At 44.1% G+C, this 18,427-nt stretch overlaps 1 protein-coding gene across 1 annotated transcript in view; it reads left to right on the top strand.

The window, feature by feature from the left end:
- LOC139577256 (pikachurin) overlaps positions 1 to 17,860 on the top strand; it is a 40,120-nt gene extending 22,260 nt beyond the window's left edge. Inside the window, exons 10-24 of the mRNA XM_071404243.1 lie at positions 434 to 534; positions 638 to 738; positions 989 to 1,133; positions 1,533 to 1,722; positions 3,746 to 3,871; positions 5,049 to 5,292; positions 5,530 to 5,641; positions 7,754 to 7,870; positions 10,254 to 10,434; positions 10,643 to 10,666; positions 11,027 to 11,105; positions 11,424 to 11,567; positions 13,899 to 13,982; positions 14,687 to 14,790; positions 15,961 to 17,860. Coding sequence (XP_071260344.1) covers positions 434 to 534; positions 638 to 738; positions 989 to 1,133; positions 1,533 to 1,722; positions 3,746 to 3,871; positions 5,049 to 5,292; positions 5,530 to 5,641; positions 7,754 to 7,870; positions 10,254 to 10,434; positions 10,643 to 10,666; positions 11,027 to 11,105; positions 11,424 to 11,567; positions 13,899 to 13,982; positions 14,687 to 14,790; positions 15,961 to 16,112 — 1,904 coding nt within the window. The 3' untranslated portion in view covers positions 16,113 to 17,860. The remainder of the gene's footprint in view (positions 1 to 433; positions 535 to 637; positions 739 to 988; positions 1,134 to 1,532; positions 1,723 to 3,745; positions 3,872 to 5,048; positions 5,293 to 5,529; positions 5,642 to 7,753; positions 7,871 to 10,253; positions 10,435 to 10,642; positions 10,667 to 11,026; positions 11,106 to 11,423; positions 11,568 to 13,898; positions 13,983 to 14,686; positions 14,791 to 15,960) is intronic.
- Positions 17,861 to 18,427: the final 567 nt, after the last annotated feature.

The following is an 18,427-nucleotide window of genomic DNA, read 5'->3' as shown; positions in this document are numbered from 1 at the left end:
TAGGGTCTGTGGATAGGGTGTCTCTGGTGTAGGCCTAATTCTGTGTCATGAACATAAATTGATCACGTGGAGCACAGGGAGAAGGGGGGGGGGGGGGGGGGTCAGAGTTTCAAATATGTTTGTGTTTCACCTATATTCAACTGGGTCGTATTCATTATTCACCAAACAGAAGAAACAAACTAAAACAAGGATGGACTATACCTGAGCTTGTCCAATAACCAACGCTCTTTTTGCTTTCCGTTGTAAAGCCTTTTGCCACGGTGTGCCCTAATGAATACCATCATGATCTTCCACCTGGTTCTGCCTTGCACTCCTAAATTTTTGAGCCCCAGTATTTGAATTCAGTTGAGTGTGTTGCATGTTCGCACTGACTTGATCGATGCCATTGTAAAACACAGTGATGAGCTGGTGTTTCCTGCTCTGTGTTTGCCAGGAGTGACGGTGCAGTTCCCAAGGTTCTATGGCCACTCCCACATGACCTTTGAACCTCTGAAGAACTCTTACCAGACATTTCAGATGACCCTTGAATTCAAGGTACAGTACCATACCACTGGTTGTGTGTCTGTGTGTGTGGTCCGTGCATGTGTGTGTGTGTGTGTATTTCCGTCTGTATCTGTGTGTGTGTGTTGTGTGTTAGGCAGACTCGGAGGATGGCTTGTTGCTGTACTGTGGGGAGAATGAGCATGGCCGTGGAGACTTCACCTCTCTGGCTCTTGTACGAGGCAAGCTGCATTACAGGTGTGTGACCAGTGTGGTTGCGGCGGGTTTGTCAGGGTGTAGGGTGAATTTGCCCCTTGATGCTGATCTTGTGCCAGTCTTGCATTTCCCCCACTAATAATTAAGATTAGTATTGGGGGAGGAGAAGCTGATTCTAGATCTGTACTTAGGGGAAAATTCATCCCAGACTGTGTGACAGAGATTAGGCATGCTGTGATAGGGTCAGTGTGGTTGTGGCGAGGGAGACAGACAATGTGTTGTGGTTTTGCAGGTTTAACTGTGGCACTGGGGCAGCTCAGATAGTCAGCGAGACTCGCATGGTGCCGGGACAGTGGCACACTGTCACCGTATTCAGGGACGGCATGAGTGGCTGGCTGAGAATGGACAACGATACGCCCGTTTCAGGACGCTCACAGGTGAGGGCAGAACACACCAGTGGAGCCAGCAATATTTTAGATTGGGTCGATATTTCACTGAGATAGAAGTATGATCTATAATGGTCTGTGTATCAAATGGCACCCGATTCCCTACATAGTGCACTACTTTTGACCATAGCCCGATGGGCTTCCTTATGGACTCTGGTCAAAAGTAGTGCACTATGTAGGGAATAGGGTGCCAGTCCTGGTCTAAAGTAGTACACAATATAGGGAATAGGGTGTCATTTGGGATGCACACATCCATGATTGACAGGTGATAATCCCTCTCATTAGAGAGCTTTGGTGCATCACTTTTTCTATTTCTCTCTTTATGTTTTGCCAGGATTAGCTATAGATTTGCTTGACTGTAATGGTTGACCCTCTCTTTCTCCCCCACAGGGACAGTACACCAAGATCACATTCCGAAGCCCGTTGTACGTGGGAGGGGCTCCCAGTGCCTATTGGTTGGTCAGGGCCACAGGGAGCAACCGGGGCTTTCAGGGCTGCATCCAGAGCCTGACCGTCAACAACAAGGCCACGGATCTCAGACCCTGGCCCCTAGGCAGCGCTCTGAGCGGGGCAGACATCGGTAAGGGACGGGGTCCGATCCATACACGTCTGGATGTCTAGCTAGCTTATATATCCTCTTCATTCCCAATGGTTTCTGATGTTTCTTTATGTTTTTCATTCAAGTCTTATAATCGTAGTCTTTTACCTCTAGTTTTAGTTCTAGCACTTCTCACAGAAATGTCACTTTGTCCAATTACCATGAATATTCTGATGTACTGTAGTCCATCATCCCATGTCTTTGGCCATGTCTGTGGAATGAATCTGTCCCCAGGTCAGATTTGAGCTGGAGAGTTGTCTGGCTTTCTGTAGGTCAACAGTCAGACACCATATTGATTAGTGCGTTTATACCGGGTGTGGAGTTGAATGGACAGTCAATGTTGATGAGAGTCGACAGAACGAGGGAGATGCACCGCTGGTTCTCACTCTGTGTCAAAGTGGTAACTCACACTGTAGCACCACATAGGTGAAATCAATGCGGTGATTCGTCCAAAGAAAGATGATATGAAATACACATCCCATCCCATAATGATGGTATGTAGAATAGGGATAGACAGCAGTGAAAAAAATAGACTTCACTTACGCTTGGCTCTTCGTCTGTGGTAGTGTCATCCACATTCCATCTATTGGTCAAGTCTGACTGTACAAGTAAATTCATTTAGATTTAGAGGGCAGTTAAAGGGATAGTTCATTTAGAGTTAGAGGGCAGTTAAAGGGATAGTTCATTTAGAATTAGAGGGCAGTTAAAGGGATAGTTCATTTAGAGTTAGAGGGCAGTTAAAGGGATAGTTCATTTAGAATTAGAGGGCAGTTAAAGGGATAGTTAATTTAGAATTAGAGGGCAGTTAAAGGGATAGTTAATTTAGAGTTAGGGGGCAGTTAAAGGGATAGTTCATTTAGAGTTAGGGGGCAGTTAAAGGGATAGTTCATTTAGAGATAGGGGGCAGTAAAAGGGATAGTTCATTTAGACTTAGGGGGCAGTTAAAAGCATAGTTAATTTAGAGATGGGGGCAGTTAAAGGGATAGTTCATTTAGACTTAGGGGGCAGTTAAATGCATAGTTCATTTAGAGATAGGGGGCAGTAAAAGGGATAGTTCATTTAGACTTAGGGGGCAGTTAAATGCATAGTTAATTTAGAGATGGGGGCAGTTAAAGGGATAGTTCAGTTAGTTAAAGGGATAGTTCATTTAGACTTAGGGGGCAGTTAAATGCATAGTTAATTTAGAGATGGGGGCAGTTAAAGGGATAGTTCATTTAGAGTTAGAGGGCAGTTAAAGGGATAGTTCATTTAGAATTAGAGGGCAGTTAAAGGGATAGTTCATTTAGAGTTAGAGGGCAGTTAAAGGGATAGTTCATTTAGAATTAGAGGGCAGTTAAAGGGATAGTTCATTTAGAGTTAGGGGGCAGTTAAAGGGATAGTTCATTTAGAATTAGAGGGCAGTTAAAGGGATAGTTCATTTAGAATTAGAGGGGAGTTAAAGGGATAGTTAATTTAGAGTTAGGGGGCAGTTAAAGGGATAGTTCATTTAGAGTTAGGGGGCAGTTAAAGGGATAGTTCATTTAGAGATAGGGGGCAGTAAAAGGGATAGTTCATTTAGACTTAGGGGGCAGTTAAATGCATAGTTCATTTAGAGATAGGGGTCAGTAAAAGGGATAGTTAATTTAGAGTTAGGGGGCAGTTAAATGCATAGTTAATTTAGAGATGGGGGCAGTTAAAGGGATAGTTCATTTAGAGTTTGGGGCAGTTAAAGGGATAGTTCATTTAGACTTAGGGGGCAGTTAAATGCATAGTTAATTTAGAGATGGGGGCAGTTAAAGGGATAGTTCATTTAGAGTTTGGGGCAGTTAAAGAGAGAGTTCATCATCATCATAAAACACAAAACACATCATCAGAAATGTAGCTTTGTTCTGAAAGTGAAAACTTGACTGCACAATTTCTTGGGATTGTATTAACAGTGGACACCTTTTGTTGTTGTTGTTGTTGTTGTGTACTGTTTCTTTAAACCCTGCAGCGCCTGTGTGTATCCTTTCCGTTTGTTCTCCAGGTGACTGCAGTGACAGTGTGTGTGAGATGATCACCTGCGACAACAGAGGGATCTGCTTTGCCAACCGAGCGGACGGGTACATCTGTCTGTGCCCTCTGGGCTTCAGAGGCATGCTCTGTGAAGAGAGTGAGTCATCTTTCTGTCCTCTAGTCTGCGTCACAAATGGCCCATAGGGCTCTGGTCAAAAGTAGTGCACTGTGTAGGGAATAGGGTTCCATAGGGCTCTGGTCTAAAGTAGTGCACTGTGTAGGGAATAGGGTGCTATTTGGGATACATCATACTGTACTTCTCTACAACACAAACTGTATAATGCCAATTGTGAATAAATGTAGATATTAAATACTGACTTCTGCCCATTCAATCATACTTGACATCAGACATAGACATGTTTCTTTCTTGTGCTACTTAGATAGATCAGCCACACCCTGTATGCTACTTAGATAGATCAGCCACACCATGTATTCTACTTAGATAGATCAGCCACACCATGTATTCTACTTAGATAGATCAGCCACACCCTGTATTCTACTTAGATAGATCAGCCACACCCTGTATTCTACTTAGAAAGATCAGCCACACCCTGTATTCTACTTAGAAAGATCAGCCACACCCTGTATTCTACTTAGATAGATCAGCCACACCCTGTATTATACTTAGAAAGATCAGCCACACCCTGTATTCTACTTAGAAAGATCAGCCACACCCTGTATTCTACTTAGATAGATCAGCGTTTCGATTTTGAAACATTTTCCAACTCCTCTCCCCTAACCCTATCTCAAACCTGTCACTCTATCCCAAACCTGTCACTCTATCCCAAACCTGTCACTCTATCCCAAACCTGTCACTCTATCCCAAACCTGTCACTCTATCCCAAACCTGTCACTCTATCTCAAACCTGTCACTCTATCCCAAACTTGTCACTCTATCCCAAACCTGTCACTCTATCCCAAACCTGTCACTCTATCCCAAACCTGTCACTCTATCCCAAACCTGTCACTCTATCCCAAACCTGTCACTCTATCCCAAACCTGTCACTCTATCCCAAACCTGTCACTCTATACCATACCTGTCACTCTATACCATACCTGTCACTCTATCCCAAACCTGTCACTCTATCCCAAACCTGTCACTCTATCCCAAACCTGTCACTCTATCCCAAACCTGTCACTCTATCCCAAACCTGTCACTCTATCCCAAACCTGTCACTCTATCCCAAACCTGTCACTCTATCCCAAACTTGTCACTCTATCCCAAACCTGTCACTCTATCCCAAACCTGTCACTTTATCTCAAACCACTGCCAGGTTTCCTGCTGTCTCTGCCGCTCTTCAACGAGACCATGTTTTCGTACGCCAGCGCCCCTTGGCCCCAGTCCCTCCTCAGTTACCTGTCCTTCATGGAGTTTGAGATCACCTTTCAGCCGACCAGTCCTGACGGCACGCTGCTCTACAGCGACGACGCCAGCAGCCGGGACTTCTTGGCCATCAACCTGGTGGAAGGATACGTGGAGTTCCGCTTTGACTGTGGCTCTGGAGGGTCTGTCATTAGGTACAGGCTTCATTGAAAGATCTATGTTTACAAGATATGACTTTGTTACGACTGTTTTGTAGTGTTTGTAGACTTGTGCTGGCAACTCTTTGTTCATATGTATAGGAAATGATGACTGTTTGACCCATGCTTTTCCTGTCTGTGTGTGTCTGTGTCTGTGTGTCATTGTGTGTCTATGTCTGTTTATGTACATGCGTATGTGTGTCTCTGTGTGCGTGTGTGCGCATGTGTGTGTAGGAGTGAGGAGCAGGTCAGTATAGGCGCATGGCATGAGCTGCGGGTGTCTCGTACAGCCAAGAGTGGCATCCTGCAGGTGGACAACCAGAGGCCCATGGAGGGCATAGCTGAGGTACAGGACTGGACTAGGATTTGACATTTCCAATAACTTTCCCCAAATTCCCAGGTTTTCCAGAAATCCTGGTCGGAGAATTACAGATGTCCTTCCTTTTCTATCCTGATTCTGGGAATTGTTCGATTGGGATTTCCAGAAAACATTTTGTCAGCCGGTTATTGTCACGCAAAAGACTGTCTGTCTCACGGTAATTGACCGTTAATTAACATGAATTGACCGTTAATTAACATGAACACGTTTAGTAAGTGATCATTTGAAACAGATCCTATACTCTGGATTTAGAGTTCTTTGGCAACGTTAGTTGTGAATGATACAAACCTTAGAATGTCTTAGAAATCAAGACATATATGGGCTGCATGATGCGACTATAGGCTATCGATGAGTTGAGAAAGTCACAAAAACATTGTTGCCGCCCATAGCATTGAATGGAAGGAAAGCCAGCGAGCATTTGGCCTCCCTTGATAAAGAAATATATAAAATAATAGCCAATCAGCGTTCAGCTAAACTGAGTGAGCTCAGCTGTGATTGGTCCTGGTGCACACAAAAAAAGTGTCAAGGGAAGCCAGTTTGGATTTGTCTTCAGACCAATCACATCATGAGCATCACGTCATTATTGACAGATTTCTTTTTGAATTGTTGCATCTCATTGTGTTGTTGTCCTCCGGTGGCTAGCTAGCTAAAATCGTCCCTTTCCTAAATTAGCCATTACATTTGGCGATAGGGATTTGAACTTGTGGTTGTACTTAATTCTCCGTACTGGCCAATGATTATAACGGCGAATCTGATCCAACCATACATTCGTACATTGTTTTGCCCCTGGCCTGAGAGGATGGAAGTTCAACATGTAGCTAGACTTAGTATGCTAATGTTAACTAGCTGGCCTGGCGCGCCGTTGCCCATGAAGTTAAGCTAGCGAGCAAGTATTTTAGCCAGGTAACCTAGGACAACAACAAATAATAGCGTGTACTGTATGAAATAGTCATATACTGTTTAGGCAACATGAAAGAGGAGGATGGCATTGGCAAGTAGAGTAAATCCACATGTTTTCACACATACATGCACACACACACACAAACACACACAGAAATCAATACCATGGACAGCCACATCATATTTAGCTTACATTGATTGGACTAAATCGTTTTTGGTATCTTTTAGTTGTCACTGTATTAGACTAAGCAGAGGAGATTAGATGATGTTGAAATAGTGCTGGAATAGTGGAGGCAGCTCCTGTTTTCTTTGCGACTTGTGGTAACTCTCTGTGGTTCTAAATCAATAGTTGTTTAGTTGTCCGAAAATGTAGGGAAACATTACCTTGCTTGACCATGCTGTAGGTCATGTAACTGTTTGTTACATGCCATATGTTTTGTTGACTTCACCGGACAGATGTTGCTCTCCGGTTTTGTAATGAAACAAATGTGTGGTTGAATTTATTCTGCCACTGTGTCCAGAGTGCATAAAAGGAGATTACCGTGACTCAATGCTCACGTGGAATTTTACTGCGTTTTTCTTGTCCAATTTTTACTGAATTTTACATTTCTCATAACTGCCTGTAATATGTTCACCACAACATCCCTACACTTGACCATGTAACCTGACCAGGTAAAAACTCTAGGGCACAGTGTTTACCTAGGTCAGGAGGCATGGTAAGGAACAATTCTACCGTGACTTCACTCTACTGTGACTCTCCTCTACTGTGAATACTGTAACTCTACTGTGACTCTACTCTACTGTGACTCTACTGTGAATATGGTGACTCTACTGTGACTCTACTCTACTGTGACTCTACTCCACTGTGACTTTACTGTAACTCTACTCTACTGTGACTCTACTCTACTGTAACTCTACTCTACTGTGACTCTACTCTACTGTAATTCTACTACACTGTGACTTTACTGTGACTCTACTCTACTGTGACTCTACTCCACTGTGACTTTACTGTAACTCTACTCTACTGTGACTCTACTCTACTGTGACTCTACTCTACTGTAACTCTACTCTACTGTGACTCTACTCTACTGTAATTCTACTACACTGTAACTCTATTCTATGGTGACTCTACTGTGACTCTACTGTACTGTGACTGTACTGTGACTCCTCCTCCTCCAGGGAGCCTTCACTCAGATCAAGTGCAGCTCTCCTCTGTACATCGGCGGAGTTCCACAATATGACAAAACCAAGAGGGCCGCGGCCGTGCTCCGCCCCTTCAGCGGCACCATCCAGAAGGTACTGTTTCTGTATAGATGAGTCAGGTTGAGGGGCTGAAACAGCCGTACCTCCTGCCCTGTCACACCGGCTGCTTCCCAAATGGCCCTTAGGGCTCTGGTCAAAGACAGTGCGCTATGTAGGGGAATAGGGTGCCACAGTCTCTCCGGGGGTCCGTTCAGTTCGATTACATCTTTGCTACATTGTGTAACGTCTTGTACTGAACGACACGTTTCTTGAACATTCTTGACTTTGAGGTACGTTTGCTCTGTTTTGGTGGGTGTGGCTTGAGGCAGTGAGTGAACGTATTTAAAGGGCAGGGGCTATTCCCGACAGCGTTCCCAAAGCCACAACCCAACCCCTCCCCGTTTTTTTTTCAGCTGGTCGTTCAGAACATCACCTGTTTCTGTTTTTAATTGAACGTTGCATTATGTGTTCTCGTACAGAACGCAGCCCAGTTGTTAGGTTCTTACTGCATGTGTCCCAGAGTTCCTAGAAAATAATGAGTCAGATGAAGAGTCAGTTGAAGAGTCAGATGAAGAGTCAGATGAAGAGTCAGATGAAGAGTCAGATAAAGAGTCAGATAAAGAGTCAGATGAAGAGTCAGACGAAGGGCCAGACGAAGGGTCAGACGAAGAGCCAGACGAAGGGCCAGACGAAGGGCCAGACGAAGGGTCAGACGAAGGGTCAGACGAAGAGCCAGACGAAGAGCCAGACGAAGAGCCAGACGAAGAGCCAGACGAAGAGCCAGACGAAGGGTCAGACGAAGGGTCAGACGAAGGGTCGGATAAAGAGTCGGATAAAGAGTCGGATAAAGAGTCGGATAAAGAGCCAGATGAAGAGCCAGACGAAGAGCCAGATGAAGAGCCAGACGAAGAGCCAGACGAAGGGTCAGACGAAGAGCCAGACGAAGAGCCAGACGAAGAGCCAGACGAAGGGTCAGACGAAGGGTCAGACGAAGGGTCGGATAAAGAGTCGGATAAAGAGTCGGATAAAGAGTCGGATAAAGAGTCGGATAAAGAGCCAGACGAAGAGCCAGACGAAGGGCCAGACGAAGAGCCAGACGAAGGGTCAGACGAAGGGTCAGACGAAGGGTCGGATAAAGAGTCGGATAAAGAGTCGGATAAAGAGTCGGATAAAGAGCCAGATGAAGAGCCAGACGAAGAGCCAGATGAAGGGCCAGACGAAGGGTCAGACGAAGAGCCAGACGAAGGGTCAGACGAAGGGCCAGACGAAGAGCCAGACGAAGGGCCAGACGAAGGGTCAGACGAAGAGCCAGACGAAGGGCCAGACGAAGAGCCAGACGAAGGGTCAGACGAAGGGTCAGACGAAGAGCCAGACGAAGAGCCAGACGAAGGGCCAGACGAAGGGTCAGACGAAGAGCCAGACGAAGGGTCAGACGAAGGGCCAGACGAAGAGCCAGACGAAGGGCCAGACGAAGGGTCAGACGAAGAGCCAGACGAAGGGCCAGACGAAGAGCCAGACGAAGGGTCAGACGAAGGGTCAGACGAAGAGCCAGACGAAGAGCCAGACGAAGAGCCAGACGAAGAGCCAGACGAAGAGCCAGACGAAGAGCCAGACGAAGAGCCAGACGAAGAGCCAGACGAAGGGTCAGACGAAGGGTCAGACGAAGGGTCGGATAAAGAGTCGGATAAAGAGTCGGATAAAGAGTCGGATAAAGAGCCAGATAAAGAGCCAGAGAAGAGCCAGACGAAGAGCCAGATGAAGAGCCAGACGAAGAGCCAGACGAAGGGTCAGACGAAGAGCCAGACGAAGAGCCAGACGAAGAGCCAGACGAAGGGTCAGACGAAGGGCCAGACGAAGGGTCAGACGAAGGGCCAGACGAAGAGCCAGATGAAGAGCCAGACGAAGAGCCAGACGAAGGGTCAGACGAAGAGCCAGACGAAGAGCCAGACGAAGAGCCAGACGAAGGGCCAGACGAAGGGTCAGACGAAGGGCCAGACGAAGGGCCAGACGAAGAGCCAGACGAAGGGTCAGACGAAGGGTCGGATAAAGAGTCGGATAAAGAGTCGGATAAAGAGTCGGATAAAGAGCCAGATGAAGAGCCAGATGAAGAGCCAGATAAAGAGCCAGATATCCCACAAACACAACTGATTTGGGTTTTCAAATACATGTTAAAGTGTTGGGATGGCCCATCTGCACAGTATTTTGACTTTTGTGTATATTTCTCCTCGATTGTTGTTAATGTGTGTACTGTGGCAAGTTGACATATATTTTACAATGGTCAACTCAATTCATTAATTTATTCATTTGTTTGTTAATTCATTCAGTACTTCATTCATTAATTTGTTCGTATAGGAGAAGGAAACAATACAATGATTGTTCATTTAACGTTCTCCTCATCTACCTGCCCCCCCACCCTCCCCTCTACTTGTTGTGTCAGCTGGTTCTGAATGACCGCAGCATCCCACTGACCAAGGACTTTGCTCTGGGGGTGAATGTGGAGAACGCAGCCCACCCATGTGTGCAGAGTCCCTGTGCCAACGGCGGCACCTGCAGGCCCAAATGGGATGGCTACGAGTGTGACTGCTCTCTCGGCTACGATGGCCGGCACTGCCAGAAGGGTGAGAGACGGAAAATAAATTGTTCCCACGTCCACGTTTTTCACAAGTTATACTCTGTAGGCTACATTCCGTATGACAAGGTAGATTTTCAACATTTTGGTGGAAAATATTTTGCATTTAAATGTACATTTTAATGTATGTAATATATTTGAACAACATAATCTCTCCTAAGCCGTTATCTTATCTGTTTTATGCTTTCGCTGTGCAGAATGTGGGAATTACTGTTTAAACAGTAAGTTTTCAATCACCATTATGTTCGTAAATACTAGGCTACCTCTGTTCATCTACCATATCAGACTTTAATAATGCTGTTTGTACACTTTTTTTGTTTACCTAGGGTATATTTACTAGGAACCACACAGAACAAACAGGCAAAAACCAGGAAGGAACTCATGAATTTGTAAATCAGAAACTCTCAAATTCGTTGAAAAACGTGTTCAGTTGCAAAATATTTTGCTACAGTGTGCACTAATGAATACACCCCAGTTCATTATCCTGTGCAGCATTGTCTGTGTCCCGGTTCCCCTCAGTTAGTACCATGCTTAGGAGGACATCTAGTGGCCACATTGTGTAAATGTTATTTTCTTTTCAGCTGTCACAGAGGCCATTGAGATTCCACAATTCATTGGCCGCAGCTACCTCACATACGACAATCGTGAAATCCTGAAAAGGTTTGTCTACGTGTGTGTGTGTGTGCGTGCGTGCGTGCGTGCGTGCGTGTACGTGTGCTTTAGAGAAAACACTACCACTAAAATAGTATTTTCTGAAGCATTAGGTTCAGACAGAAATACTATGACTTCAGCAGTAGTTGAGTTATACTGCATGACATAGTTTCTGTAATTATCTTTAGTCAGATGATGTACACTACACAGTCAGCCAATGTGAGTATAACCCAGTCAACTAGAAAGCCCTCAGGGTTTGTGGGATTTTAAGGAAAGTGCTGAGTGTGCCACTCTGTGCTGACAGATCCTGTGTGTTTCCCACCCCAGGGTTTCGGGTGTCAGGACCAACATGTTTATGCGCTTTAAGAGCACTGCGAAGGATGGTCTGTTGCTATGGCGAGGCGACAGCCAAGTGAGGCCCAACAGTGACTTCCTGTCTTTAGGACTGCAGGATGGAGCACTCATTTTCAGGTGAACCCCTGACCTCACACACCCCTCGACCACACCTTCCCTTTTCCCTAATGGTGAACCTCTGACGTTACACATCACTCGAGTTCACACCTTCCCTTTTCCCTAATGATGAACCCCTGACGTTACACATCACTCGAGTCTACACCTTCCCTTTTCCCTAATGGTGAATCCCTGATGTCACACATCACTCGAGTCCACACCTTCCCTTTCCCTAATGATGAACCCCTGACGTCACACATCACTCGAGTCCACACCTTCCCTTTCCCTAATGGTGAACCCCTGACGTTACACATCACTTCAGTCCACACTAGAGGTTGACCGGGCATGGCCGATTAATTAGGGCCGATTTCAAGTTTTCATAACAATCGGTAATCTGCATTTTTGGATGCCGATTATGGCCGATTACATTGCACTCCACAAGGAGACTGCGTGGCCGGCTGATCACCTGTTACGCGAGTGCAGCAAGGAGCCAAGGTAAGTTGCTAGCTAGCATTAAACTTATCTTATAAAAACATAATCAATCTTAACATAATCACTAGTTAATTACACATGGTTGATGATATTACTAGATTAACTAGCTTGTCCTGTGTTGCAAATAATCAATGCGGTGCCTGTTAATTCATCATCGAATCACAGCCTACTTCGCCAAACGGGTGATGATTTAACAAGCACATTCGCGAAAAATGCACTGTCGTTGCACCAATGTACCTAACCATGAACATCAATACCTTTCTTAAAATCAATACACAAGTATATATTTTTAAACCTGCATATTTAGTTAAAAGAAATTAATGTTAGCAGGCAATATTAACTAGGGAAATTGTGTCACTTCTCTTGCGTTCTGTGCAAGCAGAGTCAGGGTATATGCAGCAGTTTGGGCCGCCTGGCTCGTTGCGAACTGTGTGAAGACCATTTCTTCCTAACAAAAAGACCGTAATTAATTTGCCAGAATTTTACATAATTATGACATAACATTGAAGGTTGTGCAATGTAACAGCAATATTTAGACTTAGGGATGCCACCCGTTTGATAAAATACGGAACGGTTCTGTATTTCACTGAAAGAATAAACATTTTGTTTTCGAAATGATAGTTTCAGGATTTGACCATATTAATGACCAAAGGCTCATATTTCTGTGTGTTTATTATATTATAATTAAGTCTAGGATTTGATATTGAAAGAGCAGTCTGACTGAGTGGTGGTAGGCAGCAGCAGGCTCGTAAGCATTCATTCAAACAGTACTTTCCTGCGTTTGCCAGCAGCTCTTCGCAATGCTTGAAGCACAGCGCTGTTTATGACTTCAAGCCTATCAACTCCCCAGAGATTAGGATGGCAATACTATAGTGCCTATAAGAACATCCAATAGTCAAAGGTATATGAAATACAAATGGTATAGAGAGAAATAGTCCTATAATTCCTATAATAACTACAACCTAAAACGTCTTAACTGGGAATACTGAAGACTCATGTTAAAAGGAACCACCAGTTTTCATATGTTCTCATGTTCTGAGCAAGGAACTTAAACGTTAGCTTTCTTACATGGCACATATTGCACTTTTACTTTCTTCTCCAACACTGTGTTTTTGCATTATTTAAACCAAATTGAACATGTTTCATTATTTATTTGAGACTAAATGTATTTTTATTTATGTATTATATGAAGGAAAAATAAGTGTTCATTCACTATTGTTGTAATTGTCATTATTACAAATATATATATAAAAATCGGCCGATTAATTGGTATCTGCTTTTTTGGGCCTCCAATAATCGGTATTGGCGTTGAAAAATCAGAATCGGTTGACCTCTAGTCCACACCTTCCCTTTCCCTAACGCTTCCTGCAGAATGAAAAACTCCTCTGGTCATGCTGTGGTAAGACAGCACAAACAGGTCTGGGACCAGGCTGGTAAAAACATTGCCCAGCCTTTTCTTTCCGTATCTTTGGGACAGTTTCCTGGATACAGATTAAGGCCAGGATTGATTGCGATTCGTGTTAGATCCGCAATATAGCGCAATTTGCATTTAAAGGTAATTTCCGATTGAGATTAACATATGCAGCATTTACCGTGAATGCATTCTCCACAAATGCGGGAACATTGCCTTTAAAAGGTACATAGCCCCGAAAAGGATGAATCCCAGCTTAAGCCTTAAAACTACTCTTAGACTAAAAAGTAGACTCCGTACACCATTTTGTTGGTCCAGGACTAGGCATAATCGGTATCTGGGAAACCAACCCTTTGAGTTGAGCCTTGTCGTATGTGCATTGTTTCATTCTTGGCTGTGGGATTATTGTAGCAGTAGTTAATTCCAATGTTGTCTTCCTGTGTCTGTAGCTATAACCTGGGCAGTGGTGTGGCCAATGTGATCGTCAACGGAACATTCAGCGATGGGAGGTGGCACAGAGTAAAGGCTGTCAGGTGCTTTTCAATGCCTTCTCACTTGGAAATTAAAATAAGAAAAATGCCTTACATTCTACCAGGGTTTCTGGGAATACAACATAATGTGTCTTATTGCAGGTGGCAAACTTGTATGACATTGTAGATTAATCTCCCATTTGATCTTGTATTCCGTTGAAACATTTTGTGCATATGGAATCAGGCAGTGTCTAAGACATTTGGGAAGAATTTGGAGGTCTGTCTCATTGCTTCAATTGGACTTCTTTAGACAAGTCTGGGAAATAGACATAAAACTGTGTGTGTATGTATGTGTGTGTGTGTGTGTGTTTCTCTGCCTTGATGTATGTGCGTATCTCAATGTAGTCTCTAGGCCAGTGTACAGCGGCATCATGGGCCACAAAAAAGACCTGAGAAATGACAGTAAATGACAGGAATGACAGTAAATGTACATGTATTGTACACCAAGACCCCATCAATGTACAGCCCTTCCTCTATGTAGAATACATCCAGATTTGGGGTCCAAGTGGATTGATTCTCTCATGACCTGCTTAGCTCCATTTTATTGAGCTAACATCCATTATATGAGTGTCAGGGGGGATTAGAAAAATGAAAGAAGTAATTACACTCTTCCTATCTGGAACTCTCATCCATTCATCTCTCCCCCCCCCCTCTCTCGCTGTGTGTCATTCTGTTGCGCGTCCTTCCTGTTGTTGTGTGTTCTTCAGGGATGGCCAGACTGGGAAGCTGACAGTGGATGACTATGGGGCCCAGACTGGCAGGTCACCTGGGAAGATGAGACAGCTGAACGTCAACGGGGTCTTGTATGTCGGTATGTCACCACCACAGCTATGTAGTCACCTATATTATTCCTGGGGTTGCACATCGCGTCACTCCACCTCTGAAAGTTCTGTGCCTCCCGGCTGACAGTTCCACTAACTCCATTCTCTATTGCCGCTGATTAAGATTTCATCCAAAGTGCAATGTCATCGTATTTTTAAGAAACTATTGTGTAGTTTACACTAAATCATCGTTAGTCCCCGTTAAAAGTGACTGGGCAGTGAAGTAGGTGCAGCCGTGGCAGGTAGCCTGGCGGGTAGGAGCGTTGGGCCAGTAACCCAAATGTTGCTATATCGAATCCCCGAGCTGACAAGGTAAAAATCTGTCGTTCTGCCTATGAGCAAGGCAGTTAACCTACTGTTTCCCTGGCGCCGATGACGTGGATGTCGATTTAAGGCAGCCTCCCGCAACTCTCTGATTTAGAGGGGTTATGTTAAATGCGGAAGACAGATTTCAGTTGAATGCATTCAGTTGTACAACTGACTAGGTATTCCCCTTTCCCTTTCCCTTCCATGGATAGTCTCCTGGATTCTCATTGCATCCTCCGTTCCAATGTCTGTCTGGTGGTTCCTCAGGTCCAATGTCTGTCTGTCTGTCATCTGTCTGATGGTGGTTCATCAGTTCCAATGTCTGTCTGTCTATCTGTCTGGCGGTTCATCAGTTGCAATGTCTGTCTGGCGGTTCCTCAGTTCCAATGTCTGTCTGTCTGGCGGTTCCTCAGTTCCAATGTCTGTCTGTCTGTCCGTCTGTCAGTCTGTCTGTCTGTCTGGTGGTTCCTCAGTTCCAATGTCTGTCTGTCTGGCGGTTCCACTGTCTGTCTGATGGTTGGAAGACTAAATGTAAGCTAGTACAACCTGTGTTGATCATGATATGATGATGGTTAAGATAGCAATAACAGCAATGATAATAGTTATGACTGTGATGATAATAGTTATGACTGTGATGATAATGGTTATGACTGTGATGATAATGGTTATGATGGTGATGACGATGATGATGACAAAGAAAATGATCGTGATGATAGTGATGGCAATTTGGGTGATGGTGTTGATAATGGTTATGATGGTGATGATAAGGGTAGTCATGGTCAGAAATGTCATATTGTAATTATGATGAAGATGAGTAGGATTAGAACTTTAATGCCTGTCTCTGCTCTGCCTAGGGGGGATGAAGGAGATTGCTCTGCACACTAACCGGCAGTACAGTGGAGGTCTGGTGGGCTGCGTCTCCCACTTCACCCTGTCCACCGACTACCACCTCTCCCTAGTGGAGGACGCTGCCGACGGCAAGAACATCAACACTTGTACCAACTAAAAGTCCTGTGTGTCCAGGGCCCGTAGTCATTAAGCATCTCAGAGTAGGAGTGCTGATCTAGAATCAGTTTTGCCTTTTAGATGAGAAAGCATGACAGGAGGAACCTGATCCTATATCAGCACTTCTACTCTGCGATGCTTTGTGAACACGGGCCTTGGGCTTTCTGTCCACTCAGCAGCAAGACACGTTCACCAAAGGACCCAATAGCACAAGTGCAACCAGACTGGAGTGGAGAGACCTTGCTAGAACTTCCTGAAAATGTAAGGTTGCAACTTTGACATCCGAAGGACAATTTCATGGGATGGTTTCGACGATATCCATATATTTTTTTCTACATCCTTATTGGATGATTTGGAGAACCAAAAGATGTAGTAATGAAGGATGTTTTTGATGAAGTGACATGATGTTTGTAGAAAAATAACCTTTTTTTTTAGTTGTATTTTTTAAGCCTGCTCTTGGCACACAGAGTCATGTTATTGTGATTGTTGTGTTGTGGTGTCTGTATCAACCAGTCCATAGACTACAGTGTTTTTAACTTCAATTCATGTGAGTTGTTTGCAGGTTGCTAGTGTTTGGTGGCACCTTATTTGGGGAGAACGGGCTTGTGGTAATGACTGGAGCGGAATCAGTGGAATGGTATCGAATACAACAAACACATTGGTTTCCAGGTGTTTGATGCCGTTCCATTTACTCCGTTCCGGCCATTATTATGAGCCGTCCTCCCCTCAGCAACCTCCACTGCTGGAAGGTGATGAAGATCAGCTGTGAGTGTCTAGGTGTTTCTTTCTTTCCCCTGTCTGGATATCAGGACATTTTCCTCTTTCAGTATCCATGTCTCTCTGCTTTTTCTCTACGACAAAGAAATATGCCAGATGGACACTATCATTATTGCACAGAAGAATATCCCCAGCGTTTCCCAAACTTGGTCCTCGGGACCCCAAGAGGTGCACGACACATCTGATTCAAATGATCGAAGCTTGATGATTAGCTGATTATTTGAATCAGCTGGTTAGAGCTAGGGCGAAAACCAAAACGTGCACCCTTTGAGGTTCCGATGGGTTTTGGGAAACCCTGATATAAGTCAACCAAAATAATGTGTGGAAAACACTATCACCCTCTTCATTTGATATGATGTACTGCACATGTCAGCCTTTTAGTTGTGTTGTCGCTCCTGTTTTGAACCTGATGAATTTCCCCAGTTGTGTGTATTGGAAACCGCATATACTAATAGTACATTTAGTTAGCATGTCATCTCAGGCCTAGGCTTACTGCAATAACAAGTTCACCACCAAGGACATTCTGACAATGTTCTGTGTTGATATTTTGTCTGATTTTGGGAAAGTTTTTGTTGCTAAAATGTTCATGTTTGATTTAAAACAGAAAATAATACTCAATGTCCAGAGAACATTGCTAATGATAGATATTTGGAATAAAAAATGTGATTGATTTCAATGAAGTTCAAACAGGTAGTCGTTATCTAGCTAATATGTTACCGTTTTATTTGCACTGTGCTATGGTAACTGCTGCATTCCACAGAAATCAATGAAGACATTGCCACAGCTTTTAAGTTCCCTCTTTTGTGAAGATGATGTTTTTTTGCCGTGTTCCTTTTGATGTTCCTTTGATGTCGTTATATATATTTTGTCATCATATATTTTGTCTGTGGCCTACTGCAAATCTTTGAATAATGACTCCCCTTCTGACTGCTAAGAATAAAATGACTGGTTGACGTGGACTATTTCACAAAATTGCCTCCACAAATAGTCAGTGAAAGAAAATGGTGGTTTGACACGAACACATTTTGTTCTTCTATCCTCGTGGGAACCTAACATTTATTTCCATTCCAAATCCTATTTTCCTTAACCCATACCCATACCCATACCCTAACCTAACTCCTAAACCTCTTACCCTAACCCTAATTCTAACCCTAACCATTAAGCTTAAAATAACCTTTGTCCTCATGGGGAATGTGGGAAATGTTCGTACAAGGGAGACATTTTCTTTGTTCTACTATCCTTGTGGGGACTTTTGGAGATTTCATGTCCCCACAAGTATAGAAGAACCCCCCCACCACCACCACACACACACACTTTTCTGTTGACACATTTGAAGCTGCTTGAGTCTCACCTAGTCCTTCTCTTGACTGCTCCTTCTGTGAAAGAGAAGAACAGAACAAGAATCACAGCAGGAACTGCCTCCGTTGGATAATTTCTTAACCTATTGATGGCTTGGGAAAATCTGACTGTTTATTACTCTGGATGTTTGTTATGAGATGTTTATTTGAATTCCCTTTGGATGAGTCTTTTGACATCCCT

The sequence above is a fragment of the Salvelinus alpinus genome, chromosome 5 (genome assembly GCF_045679555.1).
Source record: "Salvelinus alpinus chromosome 5, SLU_Salpinus.1, whole genome shotgun sequence".
Classification (NCBI taxonomy): domain Eukaryota; kingdom Metazoa; phylum Chordata; class Actinopteri; order Salmoniformes; family Salmonidae; genus Salvelinus; species Salvelinus alpinus.
This window is presented reverse-complemented; position numbering and strand designations above follow the sequence as displayed.